At 41.2% G+C, this 19,215-nt stretch overlaps 1 protein-coding gene across 1 annotated transcript in view; it reads left to right on the top strand.

Annotated features, from left to right (window-relative positions):
* The window catches only part of TXLNB (taxilin beta), a 39,315-nt gene extending 20,518 nt beyond the window's left edge, over positions 1–18,797 (top strand). The window contains exons 5-10 of the mRNA XM_006084409.3: positions 563–757; positions 2,503–2,622; positions 6,391–6,465; positions 14,014–14,106; positions 16,350–16,445; positions 17,662–18,797. Coding sequence (XP_006084471.1) covers positions 563–757; positions 2,503–2,622; positions 6,391–6,465; positions 14,014–14,106; positions 16,350–16,445; positions 17,662–18,450 — 1,368 coding nt within the window. The 3' untranslated portion in view covers positions 18,451–18,797. The remainder of the gene's footprint in view (positions 1–562; positions 758–2,502; positions 2,623–6,390; positions 6,466–14,013; positions 14,107–16,349; positions 16,446–17,661) is intronic.
* The last annotated feature ends 418 nt before the right edge of the window (positions 18,798–19,215 follow it).

Genomic DNA, 19,215 nt, shown 5'->3' on the forward strand with positions numbered 1-19,215 from the left:
CTAGCTATCTTAGTTCCTTTCAAGCTTTCTGATGAAACCCTTTCTTACCAAGGAAAAGTATACATTGTGTTCACTTTATATTTACAAAACTTGGGTCATGCAAGTATGTGGTTCACATCCCATAATTTGTATAGAGGAATATAAGATCTATTGTTCTTGCTGTACCAACCAAAGGCACATATATATGATCTGTCTCACCTATCAATAAAACCAAGTGGCCTTTTATTCCCAGGCCACAACCAAGAGATCAAAACCAGGTGACTGTATGCTTGTTAGAAATTGTTGCAGTTCATTCACTCCGCAGGACACCCGTCATCTTTAAAACAAGCCTATTCATCACCAGCTATCAAAGTCAGGGCTCTCACTGCACCTGCTCTCAGTGACCGTGTATTCACAACTGAAACCTTTGCTCATACATTTATTTTGGGGCTGAGCAACATGGCTCTAGAGAACTGAGAAGAACCATCCTGCTTCCCCTGCACATGAATCTCCTTTCATTGACCTTGAACCCTATGACGGAGGGTGCATGTAAACCAGTATAATGGAAGATTTTCATCCACAGGAGGAAACCCTTCAGCGGGCACGGGAGGAGGAAGAGAAGAGAAAGGAGATCACGAATCATTTCCAGAGTACCCTGACAGACATCCAGGCCCAGATTGAGCAGCAGAGCGAGCGGAACATGAAGCTGTGTCAGGAGAACACGGAGCTCGCAGAGAAACTGAAAAGCATCATTGATCAGTATGAGCTCAGGGAGGAGGTAAGAACCACATCAAACAACATAGAAGCACTGGATACAGATCCCGACCTGGGTTGTGAAGGTAGGGAACGTGGTTAATAAGAAAGTTATGACCAGCCTTCTCAGTTGATTAATAGTTAGGATTGGATTTCTTCTACTAGCCAAATAAAAACAGATGGTATTGCGCAATACCTGGCTGAAAGTCATATGGAATTTCTTCAAAACTGGAATCACTGTGAAGCAAAGGCAATAAATAGAAAGTGATAGGCTGTGAGCACAGTTATCCTCAGCCTTTTTAAAATGCCCTCTACAGAGCCAAGAAATGCTGCACACACTCCCTCTTAAGAATCGCCATGTCATTAAGGATCTGTATTCTAAATACCCCACAAACCAATACCAGTATTAATAATGTAATCATTATAACCATCATGGTATTATTGATTCAGACTTTAGTTTTGGTCATGTGCTAAGAACTATACATACAATGTCACTTAATTGTCTCAACAATCTTATGCACTAGATAATAATATATTATCTACATTTTACAGATGGGAAGCAGAGGCTATGAGATTAAATCACCCACAGTCACAAAAGGAGGTCTGCTTTAATAGTTCACCTTAAGGGGACTATGGGGATCCTTAATTATTCCAAAATTATATTTTATTAATTAATATGTTTTTAAGACTCCTAAAGTCCCATCAGGATTTTGATTGATCATATTTCTTTCCTCATTTTAAACTTTCCTCATTTTAACTTAGTCAAAGTGGTTCTGTTGGCAACATGCTAAGGAAACAACTGAGCCAAAGGCATGTGGGAGTACCACTTAGGTAAATCAAGAAACTCCTCATAATAAGCCAAAATGCCAAGCGACTATTTCATCTTGTCAGGAAGATCAACACTGCTCCAGAGTGGAGGACCAGGTGAAAGCAGAAAGGAAGGAGCTAAAAAGAAAATAGCCATACTCTTCAGGAAGATCTCAAATGGGAATGGCCTGGTAGACTGGTTGTCAATTTCTGGGACTGGTTCTAAGTAAGGCCAAAGGATAGAATTCCATATGTCCTCTTGCCAATGGGACCTCCTAATGAGCAAGAAACTCTCCACACTGGGGTAGAGTTGGAAGCCTCTCCTGACCAAGCTAGCAGAGAGGTCAAAAGGTACGGAGGCACACAGTTGCACATTTGCCTATCAACGCAAGGCCCTTGGCCTTGTCTTGCCCACCAGAGCAACAGACTTGAAGTCAGGGGGCTCCTGCCTTAGTCCCTGATCCAGGGCCACATGCTGGTACCCCAGAACTTCCTTACAATCCTTGAAGCAAGAACTGTGAGGATGTGGAGGAGAGTTCACCATGATAAACTATATTAATGTTGTGCTTAAAATTAGTTTTATATTCATAGAAAGTGCCAAAATACCAAGTGATAGTGCTGTTATGATATACATCACAGTCTGTGCTGCCTGGCCTATTACCAGCATCATATCAATAGTTACCAATTCTAGAAAAATAATGTGGGGGCCTTTTGGAGATACAATTGCTGAATTCTAGCACCTCCACCTTTTGCCACCACATTTGTGAATGCAAAATGCAGGGGACTTCACCAATTTATGGTCTTCTGCAAAGCCATAAGTGATGCTGATGTATTTATTCCCCTCTTTTTAAAAATCTTAAAACCTGGAGAATGTGTGTTTATATGAATATTACTTTTTATTTTATATTTTTCAGCACCAATAACAAGTCAAGCTTGATATGTGCACTTTGTTTTTTTCCTTAGCATCTGGACAAAATATTTAAACACAGAGAACTGCAGCAGAAGCTGGTGGATGCGAAACTGGAGCAGGCGCAAGAAATGATGAAGGAAGCAGAGGAGCGACACAAACGCGAAAAGGAATATGTACTTATCATCTGAGTCAGTGTGCTTGTCTGGTCTGCCTCGGGGTCAGAGGACCCTGAGAAAGTTGTTTTTGAGAATGGTCTCAGAGCCATAGACTGATAGAGAAAGAGCCTGAGCTCCCCTGGAGACTAAATTGGCCAGCCCGGTAGGAGGCACTGTACCTAAACAACTTTCTACATAAAACAGTCATGCATCCATTCAACAAATCTTTTCCCAGTGCCTGTCATATGCCATGCACCATCCTGGGTCCTGGGGTACAGTGGTGAACAAGATGGAGAAGGTCATGACCCTTGGAGACTAGAGTCTAACGGGAAAGAGAAAAGCAATTAACAAGCAAACACACAAGGAAGGGTAATTTCAGATAATAATAAGTGCTACTAGGGAAATAAGGAGGAACTGAGAAGGGGCAGAAGGAGGGGACCTACTTTAGACCAGGTGACCAGGAAGGCCTCCCACAGGGGAGGTGGCTTGAGCTGAGCCCTACCTGATGAGAAGGATGTCTCCAATAGCAATGTCTGTAGCAGTGACAAAGGCCCTGATGCTGGAACCAGCTTGGCATCCTCTAGAAATAGGAAAAGGTTAAGGTAGCAAGAACATGTTGACCCCGTGGGAGAAAGTTTCAAAATGAAGTTGGAGGGGGAAGCAGGCACCAAGTAGGCCTGGAAAGTAGTTTGGATTTTATTCTAAAAATAATGAGAAAGGACTGAGAAAGGACTGGGTAGCTTTAGCAAAGGAAGTGGCATGATCTGCTTGGCATTTGTAAAAGATGAATTTGGCTCCTGGGTGGAAAATGAACTAAAGAGGGACCAGAAAGCAAGAAGACAGTTAGGAGGCTACTGCAGCAATCGGGCTGAGCTATGATGGTGAATTAGGGAGGGGGGCAGTGGTGAAGGAGAGCTGGACATGGATAAAAGTTACGTTTTCAATGCAAAGCCAGCAGGCAATGCAGTAATCTGAAGGTAATAGTGAGAAAAGGAGTCAAACTTGGCTACTGAGTTTCTGGCTTAAGAAACCAAGTGGTGGCTTTTATTGACATCTCATTAACCCCAAATACTCCAGGACAGCTGTAGGGCCATTCTACAGATGAGAGGCTCAAAGAAGATACACAGTTTTATAATTAAGGTCACACGCTGCTAAGGGACCAAGATGTATAGTACACCAAAGTGTATCTGCCCCCAAGCCCAACTCTGTGATAGTACATCACACTCAGGGGCATGTTTCAGAGGCAAAAGTTGAAGTGTGTGTCTATTGCTGGGGAGAGATTTAAGACATAGTCAATGGGCCAACCATTGGAATTTGGCCATTTAATAATTGATCACGAGCTTTGCCTTTACTGAAAATCAGATCAGAATCACTTCAATTTGTTAGAATAGTAATTTAAAAATAACTTTGGTTTTCAAATGTAGCAACAAAAGGACAAATTTTCGAGTACATAACCTAGTGGTCACTGAATAATTTCAAATCAGAAGTCCATGTGCTCTTAATAAAAAAGATTAATTTATTAATCCATCTACAATCTAGCTCTCAAAGAAAGAAATACATTTAAGAAAACAGATACTCTACTGTTGTCATAATTACTCCAGTAGGTAAAATATGCTTCCTAGAAGATCAGTACCTGTGGTCTATAATATATGAGACATGACAGAGGAACATCTAGGCAAAGGTTCAGTGAAGGAGATTGGGGGGCGGACGTGGGGTGACTGGCCCAGCCTTAGCAAGAAACTCCCAGGCTATCTATTTTCCTACCCCAGTTTAGTAAAACATAGCAGGTTTTGAGGCAAAGAAAAGTAGCCTGCCTCGGTTCTTCAAAGCTGGCCGGCCACTGACCCCGTTTCTAGCTCTGATACTTTTCTCTGAAAGTAATAAAATCACTTCAAAGCTGGGAGGTTCCTTCACTCCAGGTAGAAATGGCAGCCACCTGCCTCCCCTCTGCCAGGGACCACCCAGAACAACAGGGCTCCTTAACCCACTTAGAAAGCAGGGGCCATGTACACGGCCACCATGCCGCTCAGATGGCCAGAGGGGTCTTCCACCTCACAGCTGCCCCAGAGCACTCAAATTACTTCACTTCTATAATAATCCATCTTCACTGCACGCTGGGAGGTATAGAGGAATATATAAAACCCATCTTACAAATGGAGAGATCGAGCCACGAGAAAAAAGACAAACTAAGATAAGAAAAAAGATATCTTCAAGGTTTAAAAAATGGTTTCATTGGTTTGTTGTTGTTGTTGTTGTTCTGATTACAAATGTAATACATGGACCTCGTGGACACTTTTTTACAATAGAGACAAATACAAAGAAGAAAATTTAAATCAGCCTTTCTTCAAATACATGAGAATCTTCTTAACTGACAGCCACCTGCCTAACTAACCAGATTAACTCATGATGTTCACCATCCTCTCTGTAAATGCACTGCTGACAGATGCCCACAACATGTTGAGTCCTGTGGCTAGTAAGCCAATCTGGATTGTCTACACATGGTTGCCCCCAATAAGTAAGATGGAATTGACCAAGAATCAGCTCTTTGCTCCCAAACCTTTTCTGTCCAGTTATCCTTGTGTTTCTATTCTGTAAATCAACAGAATCACACATTAACTGAAGAAATAGGAGTATGAAAAGAAAGTTGTTTCCATGAAAATTATGAATAATGCTTCTTTTGAAAGACTAGATATAAGCAAACAGCAAGAAACACCTGTCAAATCAGATGTTAGTAGCTATAAAAGACAGGGAGAATGTTGTAAAACTCTACAGAATAAAAAAAATCAAGCTGGTTCACAAGTATCTGTCAATCTAGCACTCCAGCACCTTTGTTTAAAAAAGAAAAAATTTTAAATCTTATATGGCACATCATGGATATTATTTTTGTAAAACAAAATAAACCTTGCTAGGTTCCATTATGAAGGCCCATACCCCCAAAAAAAGACCAGAGCCCTACATCAAAATGGATAAATAAGTGAACATATCTCTTAAGTAAAAAATAACATGTCTGTGTCATTTTTATGCCTAAAACAAGTTCTTCAATTTAACCCCACAGCTCAGAGTTCTGATCCTGTTTCCTATGAGAGCCTTGATTGTATTTTAAAGGCTACCTTATGGAAGAGGGACCTTATTTTGTAAACTTATACAGGACTTATTTTCTAAACCTAACACAGGATTTGGGGCAATAGGTCAATATCTAACCCAGTGTTTTTCAAAATGTAATCTATGGACCACCAACATCCAAACCACTTTGGGTATTTGCTCTAAGTATGGATTCCAATCACACATCCTAAATTTCCTTATTCATGTTCTCTGAGAGGAATCAGAATTTAGACATGCTCCCTGAGTGATTCTAATACCTGCTCTGGTGGAGAACACTGGTTAGTTAGGAGACAAACTTTGGGTTTAATATAAAGAAACAGTTGTTCACAAAAGTGCCCCAGGTGGGGATGTTCTGGAGATGTTCAAGCAGAGGACAAATAATGGGTGGGCAGGATTGCTAGAGAAGGTTCCAGAATTTGGTGGGAGGTCAAATTTTGTGTAATTCATGCTTGACTTAAAAATGATTTCCCCTTTTCCCCCCAAATAAAACCACTACTTTTTAGTTGAGAATCCAACCATTGAGACTAGTTGTTTTCTTATATTTCTTAGAGTCTCTACAAAGTTCCCCCAAAATTACTTGAGTGGGTGAATTAGCAAGTTATTATGTCTTATACTCATATTACAACCAAATGATAATTTAAAAGACAATCTGACCGTTTTTTCCTGCATTCTCTCTTCTCACAGTTGCTGAACCAGGCAGCAGAGTGGAAACTTCAAGCCAAAGTGCTGAAGGAACAAGAGACAGTCCTGCAGGCTCAGGTGAAGTGAGGGGAAACATGCATGGGGTGTGCCCTCCTTCTGTCCCCAAGTCAGAGGCTATGAACCAAAGGTGGTCTGCAGAGGGCTCACTTGTGGCAGGGAGAGGGGGCCAGGAGTTGAAGATAAAGAATAACTTCATGTCTATTAAGAAAAACAAAAGCTCTGCACCAACAACATCGATGCAAAAAAGGGCACCAAAATGGTCAATGAGAATAAGCTGGTGTCCAGGTTCCCACCTACCTGTTCATACATATGTCCTCTCTCTCTCTCTCCCCACATCACCCTATTAAGGTAAGAATAAAATGTAAACTGTTCAGATGCACCATCTATACTGTCAATACTGAAAATGTCCTTGCTTGCTTGATATTATCTGTAATAATAAAAGCATAATATGCAAATTGACCGAATGACCAAACAGCAGAACCACTGTCTGGACAACCTTCCGGATGACCACGCTATGACACGCACTGGCGCCAGGCCAGCCAAGGCGGTGCAATGCAATCGGTTGGGGGGACCCCGCCATCGCCCCACGATCGCACCGCAGAGGAAGGCCCAGGCCACTGGCTGGTGGGGCGATCGATCAGGGGGAGGGGGTGCTCCGCAATCACCCCAAAGAGGGAGGCCCAGGCCACCCTCTGCGCAGAGATCGATCGTGGAGCCCCAGCCAGGTGGGCGGGGCCTCCCTCTGCGGGGCAATCAATCTAGGGGCCCTGTGATTGATCGCCCCAGAGAGGGAGGCCCAGGCCAGCCAAGCAATCACACCCCACACCTGTCGCCCGCAGAGGTAGGTGACCAGTGGAGGGGGAGGAGGGGGCAGAGCTGCACAGATGGCAAGCAGTGGCAGCAGCGGGGGCGGGGCCAACTGCCAGCAGCTGGGGGAAGGAAAGCCTGATAGGCCCTGATTGCCGCTGAGGCCTAGGGACCCTACCCGAGTGGTCCTGGATTGCAAGAGGGTGCAGGCCGGGCTGAGGGACAACCCCCCTCCCATGCATGAATTTCATGCACAGGGCCTCTAGTTCATAATAAAGGGAAATTAGAATGAGCACCCAAGCTTTTGTGCTCTCACAGGTTGGCTCTGTCAGTGGCAAATGACTAAATGGCAGACAAGTCAGGAACTGTTTTCATTTGGCTTTATGATGTCATATGTGTGTTTTGACTAGATTAAGGGAATTCATATTTCAGAATAAAAAATAAAGCCTCATGCAGCATCTGACTCTGGGGGAAAGCAAGACCTGTCCATCATTCCTGGGCCTTGGGGCCTCTGTCCCTCCTGGCAAACCTTCCCAGGTTCCAGGAGAGCCATTCTGTCCTGGCCCACACAGGGGCTCTGGCTCCCCTGCTGGGAGGAATGCCCAGGGTCCTACAGGAACTGTGAAATCACATAGAACAAATTCACACAAGGTGCTGAAATCAGAAGACTTCCAAACTGGACAGCATAAAGATGTGAGCAATTCACTTGTCCATGTTTATGCACTAACTGCTGAATACTTGTTCGTTATAAAAGAAAAGGCAAATAAGAAAAACAAGCAAGTTAAAATCACAAATTATACCACTACATAGATGAACCACATCCAGCATGGCCAGGGGTGAACCTGAGGAGGGGCGGTGAAGGATTAAAATAAACAGACAAGAGAATACAGTTGGGACCATGTGGATCACTGTGCCTGGAAAAGGAAACAGTGACACGCCTGTGAGCCGAAGCTTTATTTTATAGTCAAGTCACAAAGCAAAACAAGGGCAAGATGTTTACAATGTTCCTGTGAATTTCAAATCTGCTTCTTTCCTATTATTGCCATTCTCTGAACTCTATCAAGCCTTGTTTTGGCAGCACTTGCTGTTTACCCCTCCCCCCCTCCCCGCCCTCAGCCCACATCCCTTAGCTACCTAGGACTGCAGGGTGGGACTATAAGGTCAAGCTTACAACCATAGCCTTTGGCTATAATTGTGCTGGGAGGGCTTTGCCCTCCAAGCTGGGACTTGTATGTGGCTTTGCCACAAGTCAGTCCGAGGCTTGATCCTGTCCGAACGCTGTAGCCACTCTCCACACATAGACAAAAGCACAGATAACATTTGGAAAGCTAACCTTCCTAAAGCACACTTTTCCAATGTGTGTACTGAATGCAAAATGAATTGTTTTCCCCCAGTAATATATCAAAATAGTTTAAAAATACTAATTACATCAACATTAGAGCCATAAAGTTTTTGACGATTAATAGAATGAAGGAACTGGGAGTTAAAAGACTAAAGTCTCGAGTCATAAACTCCAGATCATCCTTCAGGCAGTCACAAGGCCCATCACATCACTGTGTGGGGTCGATGACAGGCAGAGGTGGCACTCTAACCAGAGCCAGGCAGGGGGTGGAGATGTGACCTCACCAACTGATGGCATGAGAGAATCAAGCCAGGGCTTCTGGCCCTATCTCTTCCCTATTCAACACAGAGCCTTGCAGCAATACTTGCAACTACTCACATCATGTTACAAGCAATCTCTATTCCTCTTTGCTAAATAAAGAGAACTTGAGAAGAGTATATTAATATCATATGATTCTGGGCTAAAGAGTGATTCACTCAGATGACATGACCTATAAAATAAAAAATAAAGGTGTGCCCTAATTTTCCACCTATATCCCCCTAAAACTTGAAAAAGCATCTATCTGGAGTTCTAGACTTGCCAATGTTTCTCGTTCATCCCTCAATACTGACCTGAGTCCAGGGACCAGGGTCAGAGTCCTGGTTCTTCTGCTGAAAAGCTAGGTGACCCTGTGCAATGCACCTAAGCCTCCCTAGACCTAAATGTCCTTGTCTGTAAAATAGGATGATGTAATGGATTAATGATCCCAAGCTGGAGTCCTCTGGGAGGCCCAATAGTTTTCAATATTTCCAAAACATAACAGCACACAAGGCAGCAGCTGCTATCCAAAATGTAGTTGTTTTTGACATTATATCAGTTCTCAATCATGCACCTATGGCTATGGATGGCAATTATTCATATATTTGATTAAATGTTTAAAAGAAAAATTAGTTCATGAATATGTAGTATATGAAGTTTGTTTTCATATTGTGCATGCAAAGCACTTAGCTCAGTGCCTAGATCATAATAAACATAATTAATTCAACTTATATTTATTGAGCACCTACTAAGTGCTAGGCATGCTTGTAGGTTTTGGAGATATAATCAGTGGGAGACAAAAATCCCTCCCTAATTAAATTTACACTCTAGTTATAACAATAATGTTAATAACAATTAGTATATGAGCTAATATCAGTACTATTTCATAGGTGAGGACCACATAGTGATATATGAGTCTAAGGGAGTCTTTATTTGCACAAAAGTTTAAGAACCACTGGAAATATGATACCAAGAACCTGTTCAGCTCTAGTTCATGAATGTAAAGAACATCCAGAGCTGAAGAAGTGTAGCCATAAACTGAGTTAACCCTGCCTTCTCCTCTTTTGCCCCATTTTCCATGGCACGTGGCTCTCTCTACAAGGACCCACCTTTGTCTGTGTCTTTTGTCTTCAAGGCACTTTCAAAACTCCAATAACTATTTAATCGTCAAGAAGAATATAGAGGCCCTGAATCCCTGTGTGTAATCATGTTTAGACAAGTTCCTCTTGACAAGTATCAATATTATACTTGTAAAACTTCTAAACCTTGAAAAGCAAAGTCTATCACAGATTATTTCGCACAGCACTCAAACACTGCCTTTGGTTTACAATGTCTTTAAATGGGTGGATGACAGGAAAGGGAGGCCTCCGTTCTCATTTCTTCCATCTGAGCAAGGGAAATGTCAAGACGGATTGTGTTTTCCTTGACGGAAGTCACTTTTCAGTCAAACAGCTTGCCAGTTTGGGGCATGATTCTCACTTAGGGAAGAGATGTCTGGCTTGCAATTATACAAACCAAGGCAATAGACTAAATGTCAGAGATGATCAATGGGATGCAATCATCACTACAAATAGAGTGTTCACTGGATCGATCAGGGTGAAGATGGTAGTAGATGTGGAAAGTCAGCAACCCCTGGCAACGCAGACACGAAATACTGCCCGAGGGGAAAGATCAGCGAGTAAACTGTTAGAGATGGGTAATCGTCATCCTTCAACCCCAAAATCCTCACCTTATCAACATACGATGGGAGAAAAGTCCTCTGCAACTACTATTATATTTGGCTTTATTCCCAAATCAAATCTCAAAAGTTTGCTAAGAAAATCCCTGAGCACAGTTCTGTTCCCTATATGTTTTGAATGACTGTAATTAAATTTGGCGCTCGGTTAAAAGAATGTGTGTGTCAGCCCGTTTAAAATAGAAATGTTGAGACAATTATTGTTTACTAACCCGAGAACAGTTTGTTTCTATTTCTGCCTCTGGCAGGAGAGAGAGGTACTGTGGATGACCTCGGGATGTTCCTTCGACACTTCTCTGAAATACCAAAGTGAGTGCAGGAGTATGACACATCAAAACAAACGTGCACCATGTTTGGTAGTGAGAGGAAAAATACGACCAAACAAATATCCATATAGTAAACAGGAAGTATACATCTTTAGGTGGTATAAGTGGAGGGTTAGAGTTGGTTACCTGAGAAAGGTATACCTCACACAGGTTTTGCCACATATGGCAATAGGGTCAAATACAAAGAAAAGCAGAATATTAAGAACAGTCACCCAAAGGGGAAAATGGGGAGTTGTTGTTTAATGGGTATAGAGTTTCCGTTTTGCAAGATGAAAACATTCTGGAGACTGGTTGCACAATGATATGAATATACTTAACACTACTGAACTATACACTTAAAAATGGTTAAGTGGTCAAGTTTATGATATGTATATTTTACCAAAATTTAAAATTGTTTAAAAGGGAAATGTTGGCCGAAACCGGTTTGGCTCAGTGGATAGAGTGTCGGCCTGCGGACTGAAAGGTCCCAGGTTCGATTCCGGTCAAGGGCATGTGCCTGGGTTGCGGGCACATCCCCAGTGGGAGATGTGCAGGAGGCAGCTGGTCGATGTTTCTCTCTCATCGATGTTTCTAACTCTCTATCTCTCTCCCTTCCTCTCTGTGGAAAATCAATAAAAATATATTTAAAAAATAAATAAAAAATAAAAGGGAAATGTTGAAAAAAAATCATTAGAAAAAGGCCAGAAAAGGTGGTAATGGAGCAAGACATTATTTCCTGGCACTCTGGATATGTCTGTCATTTCAATCAGCTCAACTGATACAATAAAAATAACATTATGCCTAAATAAAGGGGTGGATGTGGTTACTCCTACTAGAAGTGTCAAGGTTGCCTCTATGAGATGGACCATGCATGCGATCATTCCTGCCCTCTCCAGTCTGCAACCTGCAACTAAAGGGCTGCAAGAGGGCTTGGGAGACCATAGGATCTGAGACATCCATGTAATTCTGCTGGAATTACTGAAAAGTTGAAAAAGAGAGGAAGCAAGAAAAAAGTTAATAGGAATGCTTGGCCAAGAAGGCAAATAAATGGATTTTGTGATAGAGGGTGAAGAGGATCAGTTAGGGGTAGTTACTCCCACCAGAGGCTACCAGATCATGTGCAATATTAGTAGCCAGCCCCACAGGAACTTACACTAGGATAGAGCCTCTCAAATTGAGAGGCTTGACCTATTCATGGGCCCTGAAAATAAATTCATTGGATCCCTGCCAGGACTTCGAAAAAAAATAAAACAGAATTAAATCTGTTTTGAGAATGCATTGCAGGCAATAAAATTATTGTCTTATACATTGTGTGTGTATGTGTGTGTGTGTGTGTGTGTGCGCGCGCGCACGCGCACACAAAACTTCCCTGGCCATGAATTCCCCAATGCCCCTTTACCCAATCTTCCCTAATCTGTATGCATGGAATCAAATTTTAGACCACTAGAGCTGCCCCAAACTCTGTCACATATTCACAGTGCTAATGAATGATTTCAAATGATGGTCAGCTGTTGTCTGGCTTTTCTTTTTTTTTTTTTTTTTTTTTTTTTTTTATTGCTTAAAGCATTACAAAGGGTATTACATATGTGTCCTTTTTTTCCCCCCGCCCTTGACAATACCCCGGCTTCCCCTACCCCCCAGTGTCTTATGTCCATTGGTTATGCTCATATGCATGCATACAAGCCCTTCAGTTGGAAATATTATATCCAATGAAAAGGTTTTATGTTATCATTTTGTTGATCTTTACTGCAATAAGAACTCTGCTGTTCTGAATCATTTGAGAATGAACTATTCTAGATAAGCATATTTTATGAGTTCTAGGGTTAATTCCCACACGCTCCCTCTCACTCCCACCTCCAAGACTAAGAACTCTACATTCTACTGGCTTTCAATTGGTCAGCTCTTCTCTGCTTTTGAAAGGAAAATATCACAAGTATCACCAGCTGGTTAAGTTGGTGCCTGCCATCTGCCCAATAATCCAACCATCCCAGTCTACCAACCAACGGTAGTCTCGGGTTCTTATTTGTTGCTGGGTGTTGTAAGCTTGCTTCTTTATACAAAAGACATTTCTGTGCCCATTTGAGGACTTGGGGCTGTTCCAGGCACTCAAGGGTACCTACCAAAGACTCATTTTAAAATGCCGACTTTTGTCACTTAAATCAGCCATATTAAATCAATCACCCAAAATATGCTATCCTAAAATTATTTTCAAACACAAAACTTTATTATTGTATTACTGTCACTAACCATCAAGTATTTACACACCTTCCTTTCCTGTTCTGCTCTATTCCCACCCAAAGGCAAGCTTTGGAATTAAGGATGTGGAGACACAAAGGCTTCTCCCTATACTCCCGTGGTGAGCTGCACACTTGCCAATGCTAACCCATACAATGTTGTTCTGTGCAAATCAGAAAAAGGCATTCCTTCCTCAAGACTCATTATTTCCATCTGTAGAAAACTGATATAAGAAACTGATTTTGATGAGAAGAGACATTTAACAGCTATTGGCTAGAACACTATATTCATAAATACACAAAACCACAATGTCTACAATGGAAATTGCTTACAGTGGCACAACCTGCATCATGGCAGCAGCCATAGTCCATGTCCAGCCCACATTTCCTTTATCACTTTTTTTCATTTGTCTACATTCTCACTTCCTCCAAGACCCAGTTCAAGGCTCACCTCCCCCACAGAAACATGGCTGCTCCTCTACATTGGCACTGTATTTTCACTGAACACTAGTCAGATTGTCTTCGGGATTGTCTTTCCATCAGGATTACAGGTCCCTCAAAAGTGGGAGCCACATGTCAAATACTTTTGTATATACAATCCATGCAAATGTTCAGAGCTCAATAAATGTTTGTTGGTAAAAATTTATGATACAATGAAGTGGTAATGACATATTTTATTATTTCATTTTTCTTTAAAGATGTATTTAATCATAGTCACTGACCTCGGTTGATCTCGTAGTAAATAAAAGAACTGAGCTTATTACTAACACTGCATTAGAATTCCCTTAAATCATTTATCTTAACAAATAATGAACAATGACATGTTTTGTTCTGGAAGCATTCAGAAAGGAGCCCTAAAATAGATCCTCTCTCTCCCATTTACAGCTCACCCTCTACTCTGGGCGGTTTGAAGAGTTCCAGAGCACACTGACAAAAAGCAATGAGGTGTTTGCCACTTTCAAACAGGAAATGGATAAAGTGAGTACAGCTTACCCCACACAAAATATTGACATTTTCTATTTTGACGGGCAATTCTCCTTTGGGTTCATTTTTCTCTTGCTAAGATATTCCAGTGCGTTTCATGAAGTAATGAAACATTTATAGGTGCCAATGAGATTTGGGTTGTATTTTTTCATTGGTAAATATCTAGTGTATTAATCTTAAAAAGAGCTCCAAAACACTAGGACACATTTTCATTCTGAGGAAGATTTTTTTTTCTACTCCATGGATGGCTTTAAAAAAAAAGAAGAAGAAAAGAGCTAGCAGTTTAGCAGTTTAACATTATGTTGTTCATACTGAAATTATATATATATATATATATATATATATGATCTAAAAAATTTTTAAATAAAGCTTTCAGCCAGCTGATGTGCTCAGTGGTTGAACATTGACCCAGGAACCAAGAGATCACCAGTTCGATTCCCGGTCAGGGCACACACCTGAGTTGTGGGTTTGATCCCAGTAAAGGGCGTGCAGGAGGCAGCCGATTGATGATGTTTCTCATCCATGTTTTGATATTTATACCTTATATCGCTCTCCCTTCCTCTTTCTAAAATCAATAAAAATATATTTTTTAAAAAGCTTTCATATAAATATGCAAGAGTAGAATTTTAAAGCAGAAAATGCCATTTCATAGGATCCTTCCTAAAAGAGAAGATATGTAGTATGATGTAACTGACAGAGTATTTGAATGAGATGATGAATTGAAATTCTGGTGTGTTCTTACACCTCAAGTAGCATTGGACAATTCACTCAACTTCCCTCAGTTTTATTTTTAATACAATTCAAGGCAATGTCCCCCTTGCTTCCTTCATAAGAATATGAAGTTCAAATAAATTAACATATTTTAAGAGGGCTTTCAACTTAAAAAAATTTTTTTACAAATAAAAGGTGCTCATATTATTGTGGGATATAACACTTAAATCTTATTTAATTCAGTGTTTTCCCAAAACAAAATCAGCATCACAATTGTGTTTCTAAAACATTGGCATTAAACATTTTTAAGTGTAGAAAGCCTCTTCTTCAAAATATTTTCATAAAATAAGATAAGTTTCACAATTCAGTGAGCAAACATAAGTAGACTAGCTCTTGTTAATAATTACAGTTTTTTCTACCCCTGGAGGGATCTGTCCATTTAAAAAAACTTAATTATAGAGTTTTAAGATGAAAATCAAAGCATGAAAATTTGTTTTAATTTAAAATTATATAGCTTTAAGATTGAAATAAATCTTAAAGAGAAATCTAAATCTTAAAGATTAAAAGGAGGAGTTCTTAATCTGGAGTTTATTTATAGCCAAAACATTTGATATGTATATTTGCATTTCTCTGAGTGTGGTCCCATAGACTTCATCAAATTCCTAAAGAACTCAATTACCTTAAAAAGTTCATAAACTACTAACTTAGTTAAGAAATAAAAACAAACAAAAAACACTCGAGGCTCCTCTATTGAGGCCAGTGGCCAGCGGCTGGGCTCAGCTCTGAGGGCACCCAGACTCGGGCAGATTGGCACACACAGCAAGTGCCAGCTGTGGTAAATCCAGGTCACTGCTCCTGCGTTATGTGCCTTGTCTTTTACTTCATCCAAGCAGAGAGGAGATCCTACAATCAGGATCGCGAGCAGTTTCAGCTTCAAAAGGACAGCTTTACAAGAAGAGAGAAACAAACTCTACAAAAAGATTAGAGAAGCGAAAATGCCTGAGAAGGATGAGCTATTTTTTTTAAATATATTTTATTGATTTTTTTACAGAGAGGAAGGGAGAGAGATAGAGAGTCAGAAACATCGATGAGAGAGAAACATCGATCAGCTGCCTCCTGCACATCTCCCACCGGGGATGTGCCCGCAACCCAGGCACACGCCCTTGACCGGAATCGAACCTGGGACCCCTCAGTCCGTAGGCCGAAGCTCTATCCACTGAGCCAAACCGGTTTCGGCTTTTATTTTTTTTAAAAGAGAGAAAAGCCAGTGACAAAACAGCATGGCCCTAAGTAGTTTCCTTTTTCTTGAACTGGCTCCGGTGCAAATACGTTTGTCCACCCCTGACCTCGATGGCGTAGGAATAAATGGTGACTTCCCCACTCACTCCTCATCCCTTCACATAGAACTCATATTTGCTTCAACAGCTGGAACAAAAGGACTTTCCTTGACATCGCCTATGAAACTGATAGCTTCTTTGGTAGGTTAACTTTTCAGGATGAATATTAAAACACTCTAATTTCTGCAGACGACTAAGAAAATGAAGAAGCTGGAAAAGGACACGGCCACGTGGAAGGGCAGGTTCGAGAACTGTAACAAGGCTCTGCTGGACATGATTGAAGAGGTGAGGGAGCTTTTCCCTTAGCTTACTCTCCCCTGGCCAGTCAAAGGATTCATACTTAGAACATTATACCCTAATGCTTACCTTTGAAAAAGGACTGACTTTTTCTGGGATGTGATATATGAAATTATAATAGAGTAATAAGAGCAAAGTAATTTAGAATCCTACCCAGACTCCTAAAGAGCCTTGTGTCCCTTAAGTCACATGCCTACTGTCCCCCCAAGTAGCAGCGGGCCTGCAGGGCTGTGAATTCCTTAAAGGCTTGATGAGTGTCCTACTTGTCTTTGAATTTCCCTGGTGCCTGGCATATAACAGGCACAGAATGAATTAATTCATTGATTTGAACATACTGAGAGAAGACACCAGCCCAAGCACCCAGGGTACGTGCTATTTTATAGACAGATATGGAGATATACTGTTTAATTCCTCCAACAGGCATTTAAACACTGATGTTATGTCAGGCCCTGAGGAGGTTTAGAGACTATAAAGGCAAAGATACATGGCCTTTGACCTGAGAGGCAGGACTTACAGGTAAAGGTCTCTCCATGTAAACAAGTAAAAAAAGCATCTTAAAGGGTACAGAGTAGCACAAAGATGGGGTGAGGGAGTAAGATAATTAGGAATAATTTCATGTACAAACACACTGACATTTCTAGAGAGAAGGAAAATCGAACAGTTTGAGCAGCCAGCATCATGAATTAGTGTGTGGTGAGTTTCTCTGGTTATAATTACTGTTCTAACAATTCATCCCAAATTACAACCAATTCTAAAGCATGAGTTTATTATCCATCAACATAAATCAAACCATTGCTGGATTAGCATATAGCAGTTTATCTATAGAATAGATAAGGCATTGCTGACTGCCAAGACCCAATCTATCTTATTCATTTTACCACATGCATGTACTTACACCCTCTAAGTCTTGCAGGCAGAAATTTCATGTACAATTCTAGAGGCCCTGAACTGAAGTAGAGAGAGGCTTTGCCATCTTTCTTTCCTAAATTCTACCAGAACCTAGCATACAATGCAAATAATAATAATAATAATAATAATAATAACTGATGCCTCTGACCAAGTGTCCGTCCAGCCACCACTCTGTGGTCAAACCCCAGAGCCTGGTAGGCAAATTCCTAGACAAATGGTTTTGCTTATCTCCAGAGAACATTCTGGCAATTTTGCTTTTTGACATTTTGTGTGTGTGTGTATTTTCAAATCACAGAAAGCATTAAGAGCCAAAGAATATGAGTGCTTCGTGATGAAAATTGGGAGACTAGAGAATCTCTGCCGAGCTTTACAAGAAGAGAGAAACGAACTCTACAAAAAGATTAGAGAAGCAAAAATGCCTGAGAAGGATGACCAAGGTCAGCACACCTCCGACGAAGAGCCCGAGTCAACGGTTTCTGTGGGTGAAGAGGCCGACGCTGAGAATGCCAATAGTGTTCACAATGCTGTGAAAAATCTGGCCGCAGCCTTTATGGTTATTCACCATTCAGAGCTGGCCCTTGACCAGTCCAAAGAATTCCAACCAGAATTCAGCAGTCTTCAAGGGGGCGGTGACATGGCCCTCAAGGAGCCAGAACAGCCCTCTCTGAGCCCTTCCTGCCATTCAGAGAGTTCCCCACCTCCCTCAGCTTCTCAAGCTGAGACTGAAGGAGGCAATGAGGTAGAACCTCCCCCCAAGGCCAGTAATCTCCCTGTGCGGTCCCAAGCAGAGCCCCAAGACCAGGGTCTCCCCACTGAAGTACTGGCTGATCAGGAGCCCCTTCTGGAGGCAGAAGCTTCTGGTCAGACCCCACAGTCCCCAGTAGAGGCCTCCCTATGGGGGATGGAGGCCAATGGTCCTGCTCCACCACCCCCAGGAGGTGAGAGAGTTCCAGCTGAGGCGCCTGGATGTGAGCCCAGTAGGCAGCCTCTGCCAGCAGCAGCAGCAGAGGGCCTGCTAGGAGGGGCCTCAGCTGGACCCCAGCTGCCCAAAGTGGCTGACACCAACGTGGAGGAAGTAGACTAAGGCTCATGGTGCCTCCGGAGGCTGTTCTTCCTGACTTCACATCTTCATCATAACCGACTCTTCTGAAAGAGGCATAGGGCTAGGGATGTCTAATGGAAGAGACTTAATTAGAATCAAAACATTTTTAAATGTTATGCAGAGCTCATTCAGCCTTTTGCTATTTGTTCTCAATTTGGAGCTTTTCTATTTATCACTGGTTGATAGTATAATTTTCCCAAATGGCAACAAAACATGCTAATAGAAAATTTATATTAATTTGCCATTAAGATGGTACTTCACTCAATTTGTTAATCAACAGTAAGATTTGGTATTTAAAGACTTCCACTACAATATATAAATACTGAAAATGTGATGTTCTATTTATTTCCATATGTAGTTTAATTAAGTCCATAATAAGTAATGGATGTCCAGGTTCTATTTAAACATGATATCTGTAACGTATGCATATGTGTACATATACTATACATATGTACATGTATGTAAAGGCGTACAATATATATGTGTGAATCTATACATATGTGTACTTATGCACATATATACACATGTGTGTATCATCTATATGTATATATTTACATACATTTCTTTCATCCTTTTTAAAATTTCTTTCATGCAAAATATTTAGATGCTAGTCAAAAAATGATCTCTTACTTGTACTTGGGACTAATGCTCTATGAATCAGTAGTAGATTCAGAACACAAATATTTAGGCTATGTAATGTTGGGCAAAAATAAGTAACCCAGTGGTAGGTCAATAAATTCAACCAAT

The sequence above is a fragment of the Myotis lucifugus genome, unplaced genomic scaffold, assembly GCF_000147115.1.
Source record: "Myotis lucifugus unplaced genomic scaffold, Myoluc2.0 scaffold_11, whole genome shotgun sequence".
Lineage (NCBI taxonomy): Eukaryota > Metazoa > Chordata > Mammalia > Chiroptera > Vespertilionidae > Myotis > Myotis lucifugus.